Source organism: Pan paniscus, chromosome 20 (assembly GCF_029289425.2).
Source record: "Pan paniscus chromosome 20, NHGRI_mPanPan1-v2.0_pri, whole genome shotgun sequence".
Taxonomy (NCBI): Eukaryota; Metazoa; Chordata; class Mammalia; order Primates; family Hominidae; genus Pan; species Pan paniscus.
In genome coordinates this window covers 41,603,954-41,620,383 of record NC_073269.2, presented here as the reverse complement: position 1 = coordinate 41,620,383, position 16,430 = coordinate 41,603,954, and the positions used below count along the sequence as shown (strand labels likewise).

The window sequence follows — 16,430 nt, the reverse complement described above, 5'->3', positions numbered from 1 at the left end:
ATTCCCATCAGCTAGGACATTTCTGTGTCTCCTCCTCAGTTGATCCCTGCCACCCACCTTCCCTCAGAGGCAACTGCCACTCTGACTGGGAATTTCAGTAAGTGCTACTAGGATATATGTAAAATAAGACAAAATTGGATCCATGTGCTAGGATAAATTCCAAATGGCTGATTTACATGTAAAAAAAGAAACTATACAAACTAGAAGGCAATCTCATCTTTTAATACATTCCTCATCCCCAACCTATACTGTCCCCCTCAATGGCCCTTATTGCAGCACATCCTGGCTCAGGGCCTTTGCATGTGCTGTTGCCTCGAGCTGCAAGCCCTTACTCAGCCACCCCCGTTGCTCCTGCTCACCCCTTGACGGAGCACGACCTGGGCAGTGTGGCCCTCAATTCAAATCACACATCCCACCCCCTGCTGGATTTCCCACACAGCAGTTAACTTGCAGCATACTACATATGTATTTTCCTTATCTTGTAAACTCTGTCTCCCTGCCCTAGAACTCAACTGCTGGAAGACAGGGTTTTCTGTTTCTTTTGTTCAGTGTGGACTCCCCAGCGCCTAGAGGAAGTGCTCAATTACTTTTTGCTGAGAATGAAAGTGATGAAGGGGTTTCAGGGGGTGCTTTAGCGGGATGAAAGGACAGGGTCCAGGAGCTGAGTGGGGCAGCAGAACAGCACATGAGGGGACTGCAGGTGCGGGTGGGGACGACTGCCGAGGAATCCTGGCGCTGCTTTCTTCCAAATGTCCTGGGGGAGGTGAGGTGTTGGGGTGAACAGTGTCAAGTTCTCGGCTTCCGTTTGAAGCCTCTCTTCAGCTGCACAGCTTCTGCAGGGCCCCCTGGGCCTGAACCCAGCGCAGCCGCCACTGGGGCAGGGACAGGCCCTGGCAGAGCTCCTCAGAGAGGGCGGCCTGGCCTGGTTGCTCCCACCTGGGGAATGGCATGGCGTCAACGAGGAAAGGACTGACCCTCCAGACCCTCCCTGCAAAACCATGGCCTGCTCCTTCTCATCAGGCCCCCAGCTTGAGTCCTGACTTTTCTGTTTCCCACCCGCGGCACGTTCCCCTCACCAGTCCCCCACGATCCCCTGCAGCTCAGGGATTCGCTCCAGCGCCTGTTTCAGTAGCTTCTCCAGCCTCTTCAGAGCCTGCCCCAGGTTCTCTTTCTGCTGTTTTTCCTGGGATGCCTGGATCTGCAGCAGCTCTGAGGGTGAGAAAGCCAGGAGGCAGCTTTGAGTCCTCTGGCTCACTGGTACCTTACAGCAATGAGTCCCCAATTCTCCAGTCCCCTAGTCTTGACCTCAGCAGCTCCCGCAAACCAATGATGAGTCTGTCTCCTTCTCTTCCCAGCCTGGAAGTCCCCTTCTGAGGGACTGCCCTTGAGATGAGGACCTGTCCCTCCTCCCAGGTCCTCATCTCAAGGGCAGCCCACCACCCCCAGCCCCGTCCAGGCCTCCTTCTGGATGCCTTCCTCCCTCCCCGTGAAAGCCCATCAATCTCCATGGCCTGTCCGCTCAGTCTCCTGAGCATTTCTTCCTCTCCTCTGCTCCAGGCCTCAGTCTCCTGCTCTGGTTCACCCTCCGCACTACACCACAGTGATCTTCCTGAAGCCTAAATTTGATGCTCTCCCTCCTGTCTAGAACCCTCCAAGGTTCTCCAGTGCCCCCAAGGCAGAGTCCAAGCCCTTCAGCAGGTATTTGAGTTTCATGATGTGGCAAAGCCTGGCCGATTCCCAGGGCCCACAGTAGAGAGTATCTTTCCTCCTGGAGGCCCCTCCAACACTCTCGCCCCAAGGCTTCCTCCTCCGCCTGCTCTAGCTTCACCCTAGCGGTGCTTTCCTCTGGGACTGGGACTGGGCCTACCTCTCCATGTGCACAGAACAGGCCCAGCTCAGCAAGTGCAGTCGAGCAGCGTGATCAGACAAGCTGGGCCTGAATCCTGACCCCATCCCATCCCTGCCCTGTGACCTTGATCACGACACTGGCTCTTTGTTCAGCTCCGTCTGCTGTCAGGTGGAATTACTGGGGCAGGGGACCGATGGGAGAACTCTGGGGATGGGACCCTTAGGGCTTGCTGAGAGGCTGAAGCTGGTGAGGGTGGGGGGATTAGGGTGATGGAGAAATTCAGGATGACTCCTGGGTTTCTGGGTGCAGCACTTGGATGAGGAGGGTGAGATAATTTAACAAGGAAGGAAACCAAGAAGAAGAGGAACAAAATTGTTTTTTGGAGTAGAGAGAACCAGGAGTTCCATGATAGATGTGTACAGTTCAAGATGCCCATGATTACAAGAAATATAAAATTAGCTGGGCGTGGGGTGCATGCCTGTGGTCCCAGCTACTCGGGAGGCTGAGGCAGGAGGATGGCTTGAGCCCAGGAGGTTGAGGCTGCAGTAAGCCAGGATGGCACCACTGCACTCCAGCCTGGGTGACAGAATGAGACCTTGTCTCAAAAAAAACAAAAGCAAAAACAAAAAACACATGAGGTGGGCAGAGGGTGTGGTAGGCAGAGGCTGAGGTGGGCAGAGGCCGTGTGGGGTCTGGGGCTGCTCTCATTGCTCCTGCACACTGCTCCCTCCCCTTGTGAAGAAGTGGAGGGCAGGGAGCCCCAAACTCAGAGGCTTGAACCGTCTCTTCCTCCAGTGCTGCTGGCACTGCCGGTTCATTTCTCATCAATTCTCCTCTTCCATGTATTTATCCTTTCATTCTTTACTTCCATCTGGGGAAACCCCTGGGGTGGGGACCTTTCTCCTCACTCCCCATCAAGCCATCTGGGCTGGCACCTGGTAGACACCCAGTATTTGGTGAGTGAATCCAGGAATGAATGACTTCTCTGACCTTCAGTTTCCTCATCTGTAAACTGGGGTTCTTAAAAGTCCCTTTCCTCATCGTCATGACTCCAAGAGACTGTGTGTGTACACAGACAATGATGCTAATCACATTGGAGACACAGGGTGCTTACTGCATAGCAGGCAGTGTTCAGTGCCCTGTGTGGGTCCCCTGCCTCAATCTGCCCAGCACCTCGGTGAGATATTGCTTCATGCTTACTCCACTGAGGAGGAAGCTAAGGCACGGGGAGGCCACACAGCTAGGAAGAGACAGCGGAGAGGATTCCCAGGCTTTGAACTGCTGAGGTATACTATGTGACGGTGATGAATGAACACGTGGAAAGTCGACGGCAGTGTAGCTTAGTGGTTGGGAGCACAGACCCATTTCAGACCACCTGGATTCAAATTCCAGCTTTGCCATTTGGGCAACCTACTAACCTCTGCGTCTCAGTTCCCTTCTCTGTAGAATGGAGAGAACAGCAGCACTTACCTTATGGGACTGCCGTGCAGATGAAACAAGGGAGAATGTTTAAAGCCCTTAGCACACAATGGGCACTGCGTAAACAACGGGGTTGCTGGTAAGGACTCGTGGAGGCTGCTGGTAGTGGGAATGGGCGGGGAGGCTGGATGGGGTGGCAGGGCAGACCTACCCTGGGTGGGAGGGCCTGGCGGCAGGCTGGTCTTCATGTGGAGTAGATCCCAGCACCAGAGGCTCCGCTGGTCCTGCAGGAACAGAAGGTCCTGGCGAAGAGAGGCAGCCGCCGGCAGGAGCAGCTCCGAGGCCTGGAGGAGGAGGGAAGGACGGTCACCTGGGGCGGGGCTGGGGAGACAAGTCACAGGAGACGGGCACTCACCTTCCCTGGAGGCAGCCCCAGCTTGTGGCTCAGCGCTATGAAGCTGGAGCCCCTTGGGGACGCGGGGTGCAGCTGGTGGATGGATGGGAGGACCGTGGGCAGGGGCTTCAACCTACGGGCAGGGAGAAGTCTGGGTTGGGTGGGGACTGAGAGGAGGCCTTGGGTTCTGGAGGCTCTCGGGGCCCAGGAACTTCAAGGTGGGTCTGGGGACTAGGATGCCAAGACCAGGGCTGCTGACCCAAGGGTGAGGTCTGGCAGCCTGGGAACACTGGGGGTCTGGGGTTATCTTTTTTGAGGAGGTTCAGGGAGTGACAGTCACCCATGGCAGGGGATGCAGGGCAGGGGTGGGGCAGCCCCAGTCTCACTCTCCCGGCCTGTGCCGCAGCAGCGTGCCCAACAGAATGTGGGGCAAATGCCGGACTTCCTCCTCCAGACAGCGCAGCAGCTCCCGGCTCTGTGGTGCCACTGCCTCAGATGTAGGGACCACCTTTCTCTGGACCAGAGCTAGCACCTGTGGGGAAGGGGAGGGGTGGGTGGGGCATCACAAGTCCACCCAGCCCCATCCTGGCAGATCCAGCCCTACCCAGACCTCACCCCAACTGCCATCTCACCTCCCCTGGGCTCCGGCACAGGCGGGTCTTGCTGGCCGAGTTTCCCTTGATGAGCAGGCGGACCTGTTCCTGGGTCTCCTCCTGAGGAACCAGGATACCCTGAGACCCACTCCTCCCAGCTCCCAGCCTCAGTGCGCCTCTCTGCTTAGGTCCTGCTTCTGCCCGGGAGTCTCACCTGGGCTCTTGCCTAGGAGGCCCAGTTCTTAATTTTTAAGTGACAGCATTCTTTTTTTTTAAGTGATAGCATCTTGCTCTGTCACCCAGCCTGGAGTGCAGTGGTGTGATCATACCTCACTTCAGCCTTGAACTCCTGGGCTCAGATCCTCCCACCTCAGCCTCCCAAAGTGCTGGAACCACAGGCATGTGCTACCACACTGGGCTCAGGCCCAGTTCTTAGCCATAGTTTTCAAGCCTCCCCTCTGGCCCTCCACAAGGCCCTGGGCCTAGCCTCTCACCACCAGCTGGCGCCAGTGCAGGATCCGCTGCTGTTTGGCCTGTAGCTCCCTCAGCAGGAGCTGCCGATGCCCGGCTGCATCCTGCAGCTCCTGGCTCTGATCGTGCAGGGCCTTGAGCTCCGTCCACAGGCCACAGCGCCGAAGCCCCAGTATCAGCACCTGCCTGCAGGGCAAGTGGAGGAGAGCAAAGGAGAGAAGGGTGACTGAGCCACACAAGGGACCATAAACCAGGGAGAGACACTGCAGGGAGAGGAGGCAGAGATAGGAGCCACAGAGGCTGAAAAAGTCCAATGGGCTGAGACACTCAGAAGCGAGATGGCCTAGAGACCTCTGCTCGGAGAGCCCCCCACCTCTCACTGGATCCCAGGACGCGTCTCTCCACCTCCTCCACCAGGCCCTGGAGGCGCTGGGTCAAGACTTGCCGCTCCTTCAGGAGGGCGCTCCGCTGGGAGACCAGCACACCCACAGTCCGCCAGCCCTCCTGCAAGCGGGGTACAGAATCAGGGTACACCCAGGGCATGATCCATGGGTGAGGGGATTAAGGAAGTCTTGGAATGTGGTGGGGAGGCGAGCCCTGGGGTCACCTGGATGAGATGAACCATGGACGGCAGGGTCTGGCTGGAGTCTGACTGGTCCGGGGCCTGGGGTCTGGGGTGGGGGAAGAGCTGCTGAGGGAGCCGTGCTGTGGCCTTGCCTTGGTACTCGAGGGTGGCCAGTATCAGTCCTGCCACCCCACCAGGCAGTGGGTTTCAGTTCTACCCCATCAGCAGGTGGCTGGGCCAGGTCCTGAGGCTGTCCCAGCTCACCCACTCACATGGCCTTCCCCAACTGTGAGAATACCCTGCCCCACACCTGGATATCTCTGTATCGCCAAGCCCATCCCCACTGCACAGGGATCGAATCTCTGCCTCCCGCTCTGCAGCCAGGTGCTCCAAGGCAGCCAGGACGTGGCCTGGGGGGTGATTTGTCAGCAGCGTCTAGGGGGAGGGAGGGTGAAGTCAGGGCAGGATCGGGGCAGGGCTGTGAGCTGAGACCCCATGGGAATAGGGCTGTCATCAAGAGTTAGGTCCTGGCACCCTAAGTTTTGATCATGGGGCGGGAGGGTGTGGCTTTCCTGAGAGCCCTGCCCTCTCACCTCCACTGAGCTCAGCCACTGCTGGTACGAAGTGCCAAAGTGGTCATCATGAGGGGTTCTGTGGGGTTGGGTAAGCGGACAGAGAACGTTACAAGACACGTCAATTATCCTCTAGTTATCACCACCACCCTATAAGGTAGGGGCTGTCATCTTCCCTATGCCTGTTAGACTTGAGTTCCCCAATTATACCAACCTGCTGGCTTTGGGGCCTTTACATGGGTTGTTCATCTGGGACACTCTCTGGACCCTTCACCCCAGCTAAGCCTCCTCACCAGAGAACCTCTCCCCTCCCTGCCTTCTTAGCTGGGAAAGGCACTGCCTCTGGGTGCCCAGAGCCTCTCAGGCCTCCTCACTCCCGCAACAGCCCTGACCACCTGGCTGTCACTGTTTGTGATGAGAGACTGTCTCCTTCTATTCCCAGCCTGGAAGTCCCCTTCTACAGAACGTAGCCCAGAAGCTCAGTGTCTGAGGAATTAATAAATAAGAGACCCCCACTTAAAACCCAGGTTCTTTGCAGGGTCTCTGGGAGCTAGGGACACTCACGGGAGGCTGCCCCTCTTGGCCTGGGGAAGCAGGAGGTTCTGCAGGAACTGGGCCCGGAGGGTGCAGGCTGTTCGGACATCACGCTAGGGAGAAGAGGAGGAAGGGACCTGAGGGGGACCCTGGCATCTGCCTGACTCCAGGCTCCCTGCCCCTTCTCCCATGACCAGGACTCTTACCAGGACCACGGGCTCCAGGCCCAGAGCTGCCGACGTGAGGGATCCAAAGGTCACATCTACTTTGGCTTTCCTGGAGGGAGAAGTGCAGCTGGGGCTGGGGTCCCCGGGAGAACAGATGTCTGTGCCCCATCTCCTCTCACTGCCAGCAAGGCCGGTCAGAGGAATCACTAAGCCTAGATCTCAGGAGCTGTCTCCAGATTAGGCCACTGTCACCTCCCAGCTGGAATATTGCATTAGCCTCCCCACTGCTTTTGCTCCACGAGACTGTTTGCCACCCAGAAGTCAGTGATTCTGTTAAAACTGTAGGAAGATCATGTCCCTGCTCAGATCTGTCCAAAATAAGGTAATGTTTCCCCAGCGCATTCAGAATAACAATGGGCCCAGCGTGGTGGCTCATGCCTGTACCCCAGCGCTTTGGGAGGCTGAGGTAGGTGGATCACTTGAGGTCAGGAGTTCAAGGCCAGCCTGGACAACATGGTGAAACCCCATCTCTACTAAAAATACAAAAATTAGTCGAGCACAGTGGCATGCGCCTATAATCCCAGCTACTGGGGAGGCTGAGGCAGGAGAATCGCTTGAACCCCAGAGGCAGAGGTTGCAGTGAGCCAAGATCATGCCACTGCACTCCAGCCTGGGCAACAGAGCCAGACTCTGTCTCAAAAAAACAAAACAAAACAAAACAAAAAAACCAAACCCAGAATAACAATGGTTAACAGGCACTTCTCTAAGCACTTCACATGATTTATTCCACCTAACGATCATGCCTACCCTATAAGCTTGGTATTAATATTATCCCCATTCCACAGATCTTAGAATCTGAGGCACATAGAAAGAAGTTAAATACCTTGCCCAAGGTCACCCAATTTTTTTTTTTTTTAAACAGAGTTTTGCTCTTGTCACCCAGGCTGGAGTGCAGTGGTGCAATCTAGGCTCACTGCAACCTCCTTTTCCTGGGTTCAAGTGATTCTCCTGCCTCAGCTTCCTGAGTAGCTGGGACTACAGGCATGTGCCACCACACTCGACTAATTTTTGTATCTTTTAGTAGGGACGGGGTTTCACTATGTTGGCCAGGCTGGTCTCGAACTCCTGACCTCAAGTAATCCGCCTGCCTCGGCCTCCCAAAGTGCTGGGATTACAGGTGTGGGCCACCATGCCCAGCCTAAGGTCACCCAATTTTAAGTGGCCAAGCCAGGGCATGAACCAGTGTCAGGGTAAAATCGCAACGCATCATCCACAGTTCTCTGTCCACTCCTTCGACCTCACCTCCTCAGGTTCTCGGTCTTGCCTGAGAAACTCGAGCTGACATTGGCCTCCTGGCTGCTCTTCCTGCATGCTGAGCACACCACCTCTGCTCTTGCTATTCCTTCTCCACAGAAATTCCTCTTCCAACTCAATGTCCCCTCCTCAGAGGCCTTCGCTGACCACCCTCGCTAGGGCAGCATCTCCCTCTCCCTTCTATGATAGGCTTTTCTTCACAGCACTCATCTCTACCAGAAATGATAGGGTCTGTTTGGTTCCTACTTTACTATCTGTCTTCTCTGTGTCACAGCATAAGCTCCAGGAGGGCAGGGACATGTTCTCTGTTTGTGGCTGTTTCCCCAGGGCTGGTGTTCTAGGTATACAGGTGGTATCATTCTAGGCACTGAAAATACAGGTGACTGAGATGACAAAACCTCCTGGCCTCATGGACATTCCATCCTAATGGTTCCAGAATTCTGGAACCCAAGAAGGGATCAGGGCAGAGCCCTGAGGTCTCTAAGAGAATGTCTGGCCACCCAGCCTGGTGAGGGTGGGTCCCTGAGGCCCACCTCTCCATGTCCTGCAGGCGCCTCAGTTGATTCTGCAGCCGCTGCATGGGATCTCGGAGCCTATGCTGCTGTCTTTGCATGGCCCCAGCTTGGGCCCGGAGGAGGAGAGCTCGACGCTGGGTGTCTTGAGTGTGCTGACGTGCCTGCTCCATGGCCGTGTCTGTGGGAGGAACAGGGGTGGCCATCAGCACCTTTCCCGCCCCACATTCTGGTGCCCATCTTCTGGCCCCATGGCTCACCCTGAGCCTCAGTATCTCGCTCCATCAGCTCCAGGCTCTGGTCGAGTTCCTGGATTTCTGCCCGCAGGCGGGTCACAGCAGCTTCCAGCTCTAACTTCTGACGGACCTGGGAGGATCAGATTCAGGGTCAGATGGTCTGATCGGGGCTCAGCCTGGCCTGTCTTTTGGGGGTACCAGGCTCCTCAACTGGTGGCAGAGGGTTTTTGCTCAGCAGTTTCTGTGTCTGACACAGAAGCATTAGGGTATTGGCTCCCTCCCTCCTTCCTCCTAGGATTGTCTTACCCACACTTCCAGCCTGTTTCCTGTCTGTGCTGGTGACAACCACATCTTTGTCCCAGTACTGAGCTCTTCCCGGAGCCCTGCACCTAGAAGTCCCAAGGCCTCCTGGAAGCCTCCCCTTAGGTGTCATATGAGCCCCTTGCACCCATTGGGTCCCACACTGGCCTCAGCATCTCTCCCATACCTGTCCCATCATCTCTTCTCACCAGCTTTGATGCCACATATCCATGTCCCACCTCTCTGCGCCCAGCTAATTAATGCTCTTTATTTTTTTTTTCTTTTTTTGAGATAGAGTCTCGCTCTATTGCCCAGGCTGGAGTGCAGTGGTGCGATCTCAGCTCACTGCAACCTCTGCCTCCCAGGTTCAAGCGATTCTCCTGCCTCAGCCTCCCAAGTAGCTAGGATTACAGGCGTGTGCCACCACGCCTGGCTAATTTTTTATTTTTATTAGAGACAGGGCTTCACCATGTTGGCCAGGCTGGTCTCGAACTCCTGACCTCAGGTGATCCGCCTCCCAAACCACATCTTTGTCCCAGTACTGATCTCTTCCTGGAGCCCTCAGGTGATCTCATCACCTGAGATGAGGCCTCAGGTGAGCCTCCCAAAGTGCTGGGATTACAGGTGTGAGCCACTGCACCTGGCTGAGCTAATGCTGTCTCCACTGGACTTTAAGCCCTATGAAGATGGAGATCAAGGCTGTCTTGTGACCCATTGTCCCCAGCATCACCCAGCACCTGGTTGGGCTTAGAGCAGAAGATCTACAAGTCATTTTTCGGATGAAAGAGAATCTTGTAGCATATGCTTCTCACCTGTGGACTGTCCTGGTGGCCATACCTAGGAAAACGAGGCCAGAGTCAGCGGATGAGTGGGGCTTCCAGGGGGGAGGGCAATAGGTGTGATGCTGTGGTGGGGACAGGGCTAAATGGGAGTGGGGAAGACAGGAGGGGATAGCTTTAAGAAGCAGTTACCAGAGTAAGTTTCCCCGGATCTTCTTGACAGTCCTACAGTGCAGAGGCAGAAAGAGGGGTTACTATGGGCCTCACCTGTGCCCCCTCCCCTGCTCTAGCCCAGCTTACCTCTGACTGTGCACATGCTGCAAGATGTAGGCCCAGATGTCAGCCCCCTGGCCCAGACACAACCTGTGGGGACAGTGTGTAAGCATATGCCTGGGGCAGCACACAGGGTGTGGGATCCTCATTCCTAGGGTGATGGTGGTAGGGAGTTTTTACTAGGGAGTTCTCACTTCTTGAGGAGGGAAGGCCCAAACTTTTTTTTTTTTTTTTTTTTTAAGAGACAGTCTCGCTCTGTCGCAGTGGTACGATCATAGCTCCTTGCAGCCTCAACCTCCTGGGCTCATGCGATCCTCCCACCTCAGCCTCCAGAGTAGCTAGGACTACAGGCAGGCACCACTACACCCGGCTAATTGGTAAAACATTTTTTTTGTAGGGACTGGATGTTTGCACGAAGTGTGGTGTTATTCTCATTCCCTGGGAAGGCGGGTGGTGGGGGAGAGCGGGAGAGGCGGGTGCTCCCTTTCTCCTGGGAGAGGGTTATCCCGTCACATCCAGAGGTGGAGGTGGGGGATGTACTGCCAGGAAGTGCCATCCCATGACCAGACGTGGGGCATCACTCCTACAGCTTCAATCCCCGATGGGGTGGCCACGGCTAACTCCTGAGTGTCCTTCTTGGTTAGGTTAAGGGGGGGAGGGGAGGTGCTGCGGGGACAGCCTCACTCTGGAGATCCTATTTCCATAAGGAGCGAGGTCTTAGCTAACTCGTGGAGGAATCTCACCAGTGCTAGGGACCTCACTCTGGGGAGCCTCCCAGGGTAGGGAGCCCTCAGTAACTCGGGTCACTCTCGATGGGGAATGGGGGGGGTCGAGTCCTCAATGAGGGGTGGAGTTCTCACTCCCGGAGACTCAATCTCCAGGGTGGGGAGTCCTCACTCCAGGAGCGGTCCTCACCTGCGCAGCGTCGATTCCGGGGCCCGGGCCGCCACGGGCACCCCCATCTCTTCGACCGCCCAGCAACCCAGTTCCCGCGCTTCCTGCGCTAGCTCCATGACAGCGCCGCGGCGGCGACACCGCCTCCCTCAGCCTCTTCAAGTGTGGCGCCCGCCTCTGACGTCACGGGCGCGCCAACAGTGACGTCATCGGTTGCCGGGCAGACAGCGGGCTCCGGCGCTGCATAGTAATCTTAGCGCGGTCAGGCTGGGTCTTGCAGCGCTCACTCTTCCCAGGTGGGTCTCCTTGAGTGGAAATGAAAAGGGCGTGGAGAGACTGCAGCCCCGCCCGCCTTCCCTCGTTCTCCCGCTCACTACCAGCTAAACCGAAAGAGGCAAAACAGTCCTTGATGCTTCCATTTATTTTCTTTTTCTTCTTTTAACTAAACACTTTTATTTTAATAGAGATGGGATCTCACTTGTTGCCCAGGCTAGTCTCAGCTTCTGGGCTCTTGAACTCCTGGGCTCAAGCGATCCTCCTGCCTCGGCTTCCCAAAATGTTGGGATTACAGGCGTGAGCCACCACGCTCACCCCCTTTATTTTCTTGACAAAATGGGACTTGCGTCCTAGGAGGACTGGAACCAGGCAATGAGATCCTGGACTTACTGCTCTTTGATTTCAGAAACAGGTGTCTCATGTCTGAGTGGAGGGTAGGGGCAGAGAGCATGACCCTAACATTTCCCTGGCATGCGTTTTCCCATTCATTCGTGCTTACCATTCCATAAACTCAGGGAGCTGACCCTGTGCTGGGTGATGCTGGGGACACCATGGTGACCACGACAGCCCTGGTCCCTATTGTACGGAGCTCACAGTTGAGTGGGGAGACAGACGCACCACCAGGTAGGGATGGTAAAAATAAGCAGCAGGGGTGGGGTCAATTTGGGACACAGCAGGTGTGAGAGGTCTGCGGGATGCCCCAGAAAGTAGTAGGGCTGGAGTTCTGGAGAGCCCACTGGGCCAAGACAGAGAGCTGGATGCGCTGTGGGCGTCAGTATGAGACCCAGAGGAGAGGAAGACAGGCCCTGAGGAATGGCAGCATTTAGGGACCTTTCACTCAATGTGTTTGCCTAGGCCACCACTTTGTCCTTGGTGTCTGGTTCAGAGCCTGGCTTTCGAAATAGTTGTTGAATTAGGCCAGGCATGGTGGCTCATGCCTGTAATCCCAGCAATGGGGAGGCTGAGGTGGACGAATCATTTGAGGTCAGGAGTTCGAGACCAGCCTGGCCAACATGGTGAAACTCTGTGTCTACTAAAAATACAAAAATTAGCTGGGCATGGTGGCTTGCGCCTGTAGTCCCAGCTACTCAGGAGGCTGAGGCAGGAGAATCACTTGAACCCAGGAGGTAGAGGTTGCAGTGAGCCAAGGTCATGCCACTGCATTCCAGCCTGGGTGACAGAGCAAGACTCTGTCTCAAAAATAAATAAATAAATAGTTTTTGAGTCAGCAAATGGGGGAAAGATGGTGGGGTGAGACTAGAGCTGGGTACCCAGGGAGGAGGCTGGAGCAGGATGAGGGGTAGAGGGTGAGGACAGGGCTGGGCCAGAGTGGGGCTGTGGGGCAGGGAGGAGGAGGCTGAGTAAATGGGTCATAAGTTTGATGAACTGCAGGGAGGGAGGGGATTCAGGGTGACGCTCAGGACTCTGGCCTGGGGATTGGATGGGGTGGACTTTGAAACAGGGACCTCTGAGGAAGAGCTGTTTTGGGAGAAATGCTGAGGACAGTGTGGAGTCTCGGGAGTGTGAGAAGCCAGGGAGACATCCAAGGGGCAGCTCAGGTCTCTGACCTAGGGGACAATGATCACCACTGAGATAGGTTTGCAGGAGAAGCTGAAGCCAGCTTCAAACACCTCTCGAGGATTGAGAGGCAGAAGAAAGTGCCATGGGCTGATGCGATCCAGGTGGGCTTCCTGGAGGAAGGATTGCCAGCTGTGACTTCTGGATGTCTGGTTTCTCAACAGCCGCCATTTCCCCCAAATATGCCCATTCTTCTGCCTGTGTAGAGATTTTTTTGCTATTTAAAAAAAAAATCAATTAGACACCACATCTGCCATGGGTCTATGAGCTTTTCAGGGGGCTCCGAACATTTTTTTTTTTTTTTTTTTGAGACGGAGTCTCGCTCTGTCGCCCAGGCTGGAGTGCAGTGGCGCGATCTCGGCTCACTGCAAGCTCCGCCTCCCGGGTTCACGCCATTCTCCTGCCTCAGCCTCCCGAGTAGCTGGGACTACGGGCGCCCGCTACCACGCCCGGCTAATTTTTTGTATTTTTAGTAGAGACGGGGTTTCACCGTGTTAGCCAGGATGGTCTCGATCTCCTGACCTCGTGATCCACCCGCCTCGGCCTCCCAAAGTGCTGGGATTACAGGCGTGAGCCACCGCGCCCGGCCGGCTCTGAACATTTTTGAGACCTTTAAAACATATTAAGAGAATGAGGTTGGGTGCAGTGGCCTGTGCCTATAATCCCATCACTTTGGCAGGCTGAGGCGGGAGGATTGCTCGAGCCTAGGAGTTTGAAACCAGTCTGGGCAACATAGAGAGACCTCATCTCTAAAAAAAAAAAATTTTTTTAAAGTTAGGTGGGTGTGGTGGCACATGCTCGTGGTCCCAGTTACTTGGGAGGCTGAGGCTGATGTGGGAAGACTGCTTGAGCCAAGGAGTTCAGAGGCTACAGTGAGCTAGGATTCTGCCACTGCACTCCAGCCTGGGCAACAGAGCAAGACCCTGTCTAAAAAAAAAACAAAGAATGAAAAGATGAGTCACAGACTAGGAGAAAATATTTGCAAAACACTTAGAAAGGAATATCTGAAATACATAAATAACTCTTAAAACAACAATAATTGGTTGACCACAGTGGCTCACACCTATAATTCCAGCACTTTGGGAGACCCGGGTGGGAGGATTGTTTGAGCTCAGGAGTTTGAGACCAGCCTGGGCAATACAGCAAGACCCCATCTTTACACAAGAAAAAGAAATTAGCTAGGCATGGTGGTGTCTGCCTGTAGTCCCAGGTTCTCGGGAGGCTGAGGCGGGAGGATGGCTTGAGTGCAGAAGTTTGAGGCTGCAGTGAGCTGTGATTATGCCACTGCACTCCAGCCTGGGTGACACAGCAAGACCTTGTCTCAAAAAACAAAGCAGGAAAAAAAACAAAACAAAAAAACAAACAAACAAAAAGCAGGCCGGGCACGGTGGCTCATGCCTGTAATCCCAGCACTTTGGGAGGCCGAGGCAGGTGGATTACTTGAGGTCAGGAGTTGGAGACCAGCCTGGCCAACATGGTGAAACCCTGTCTTTACTAAAAATACAAAAATTAGCTGAGTATGGTGGCGGGCACCTGTAATCACAGCTATTCAGAAGGCTGAGGCATGAGAATCGCTTGAACCTGGGAGGCAGAGGTTGCAGTAAGCCAAGATCGCGCCACCGCAACCCCAGCCTGGGCAACAGAGTGAGACTCAGTCTCAAAGAAAAGAAAAAACAAAACGAAACAAAGAAAAGAAACCAGCTATGTAAGCATTCTACTTTTAAAGGGTATGAGCTCTTCTTTTCCACACACTTTATGAACTGGCATACTTTTGTTACTTTTTTGGTTCATTACCAGCATGTTAGTAAGCTTTGGCAGAAACATAAGATCAGTTTTCCTAAGAAACTGTTTTTAACCTATTGGCTATCCACATTTTTTTTTTTTTAGACAGAGCCTTGCTCTGTTGCCCAGGCTGGAGGGCGGTGGTGCAATCTCGGCTCACTGCAACCTCTACCTCCCAGGTTCAAGCAATTCTTCTGCCTCAGCCTCCCGAGTAGCTGGGATGACAGGCGTGTGCCACTACGCCTGGCTAATTTTTGTACTTTTAGTAGAGATGCAGTTTCACCATGTTGGCCAGGCTGGTCTCAAACTCTTGATCTCAGGTGATCTGCCTGCCTTGGCCTCCCAAAGTGTTGGGATTATAGGTGTGAGCCACCACACCTGGCCTGGCTATCTACATTCTATTTCATGTATGATGTGGTTGTATATTTATACGTTTGAACCAATGGTAGTAGGTTATCAGAACATATTAGTGCCACTAAGTTGGTATACAACCCCCACTGCTAAATTTGACTGGCTTAAAAAAATGTGTGATGGGCAATGTATTAACCCATTTTCATACTGCTATGAAGAAATACCCAAGAATGGGTAATTTATAAAGAAAACGAGGTTTAATGGACTCACAGTGGAGCATAGGTACGTCTTACATGGCTGCAGGCAAGAAAGCATGTGCGTGGAACTGCCCTTTATAAAAATCAGATCTCATGAGACTTATTCAAGATCACGAGAACGGCATGGGAAAAACCCACCCCCATGCTGGGGGTCCTTCCCACGACACGTGAGGATTATGGGAGCTACAGTTCAAGATGAGATTTGGGTGGCGACACAGCCAAACCGTATCGGGCAAAGAGTGTGGTCATGGTGGGCTGTTGTGGGTCTTGGGTGCCTGGCATCTGAGTTCTCTCTCTCTGTCTGGGAGGCCATCATCTCTCCAGATAAAACTCTCCTCACACTCTCAAGGGAGATGGCAGTCACAGAATCTCACAGCCTCCCTTGTAGCCAGGGCTCCAGCCCAGCCTATCTGGTTTTTCTTTTCTTTTTCTTTTTTTTTTTTTTTTGGAGATGGAGTTTCACTCTGTTGCCAAGGCTGGAGTACAGTGGCGCAATCTCAGCTCACTGCAACCTCCGCCTCCTGGGTTCAAGCAATTCTCCTGCCTCAGCCTCTCTAGTAGCTGGGACTACAGGCATGTGCCACCATGCCCAGCTGATTTTTGTATTTTTAGTAGACACAGGATTTCGCCATGTTGGCCAGGCTGGTCTTGAACTCCTGACCTTAAGTGATCCACCCGCCTCGGCCTCCCAAAGTGCTGGGATTACAGATGTGGGCCACCGTGCCTGCCCTGTTTTAACCTAGTTGTTCCTACACCTGATTCATTCTTATTTCTTTTTTCGGTAAGTGGACACATTTTATCGAAAGACTCAAATACCTCTTAAATTATCAAGAATATAATTGCAGACCAGAAAACAATAAAGATTGGATAATAAAGACTTGTAAAAAAAATAATGGCCACTTCCACTTCTAAAAATGGAGGAATAGGGACCAGATGAAATATCCTGAAACAATGTAAAAATGGGACAAAGTGTAGGCAACATTAGACTTGAAGACATTGGTTCTTAGGCAACAAAAGACCATGGTCTCTTAGAAAAGGAAAATGAGGTGAGCCCTAAGATTGCCCTAGCTTACTGCCTGGAAAAAGTTTCCAGGCCTAGGGCAAGGAGGGGGGACCTGGTTGGAGCCCGCAGTCTCACCAGGTTGGGGTAATGGAGCTAAGAGTCCAGAGAAGCTGAGGCAGGGTTCACAGGGCAGGGTACTGGAGAGGAGGGAACAGTACAGGGAGAGAACTCCAGAGATCTGCAGAGGATCCCCTCAAGTGGTCAGTGGAGTGCTGACAAATACATAAATAGATGTGGGTGAGGAAATTATC

The 16,430-nt window shown here is 53.9% G+C and overlaps 1 protein-coding gene across 1 annotated transcript; it reads right to left on the bottom strand.

Annotated features, from left to right (window-relative positions):
* Positions 1-201: 201 nt before the first annotated feature.
* Positions 202-11,029, bottom strand: HAUS5 (HAUS augmin like complex subunit 5). Its single transcript, XM_034944618.3, has 19 exons — positions 10,894-11,029; positions 10,006-10,068; positions 9,898-9,930; positions 9,739-9,763; positions 8,651-8,756; positions 8,412-8,571; positions 6,604-6,673; positions 6,428-6,510; positions 5,885-5,942; positions 5,602-5,726; positions 5,334-5,397; positions 5,100-5,230; positions 4,750-4,912; positions 4,295-4,375; positions 4,049-4,194; positions 3,684-3,795; positions 3,480-3,612; positions 1,077-1,209; positions 202-936 (listed from the first exon to the last, which is right to left on the bottom strand). Exons 1-19 carry the CDS (start codon positions 10,989-10,991, stop codon positions 819-821), a joined length of 1,902 nt encoding a protein of 633 aa, XP_034800509.2. The 5' UTR covers positions 10,992-11,029; the 3' UTR covers positions 202-818.
* Between the last annotated feature and the right edge of the window lie 5,401 nt (positions 11,030-16,430).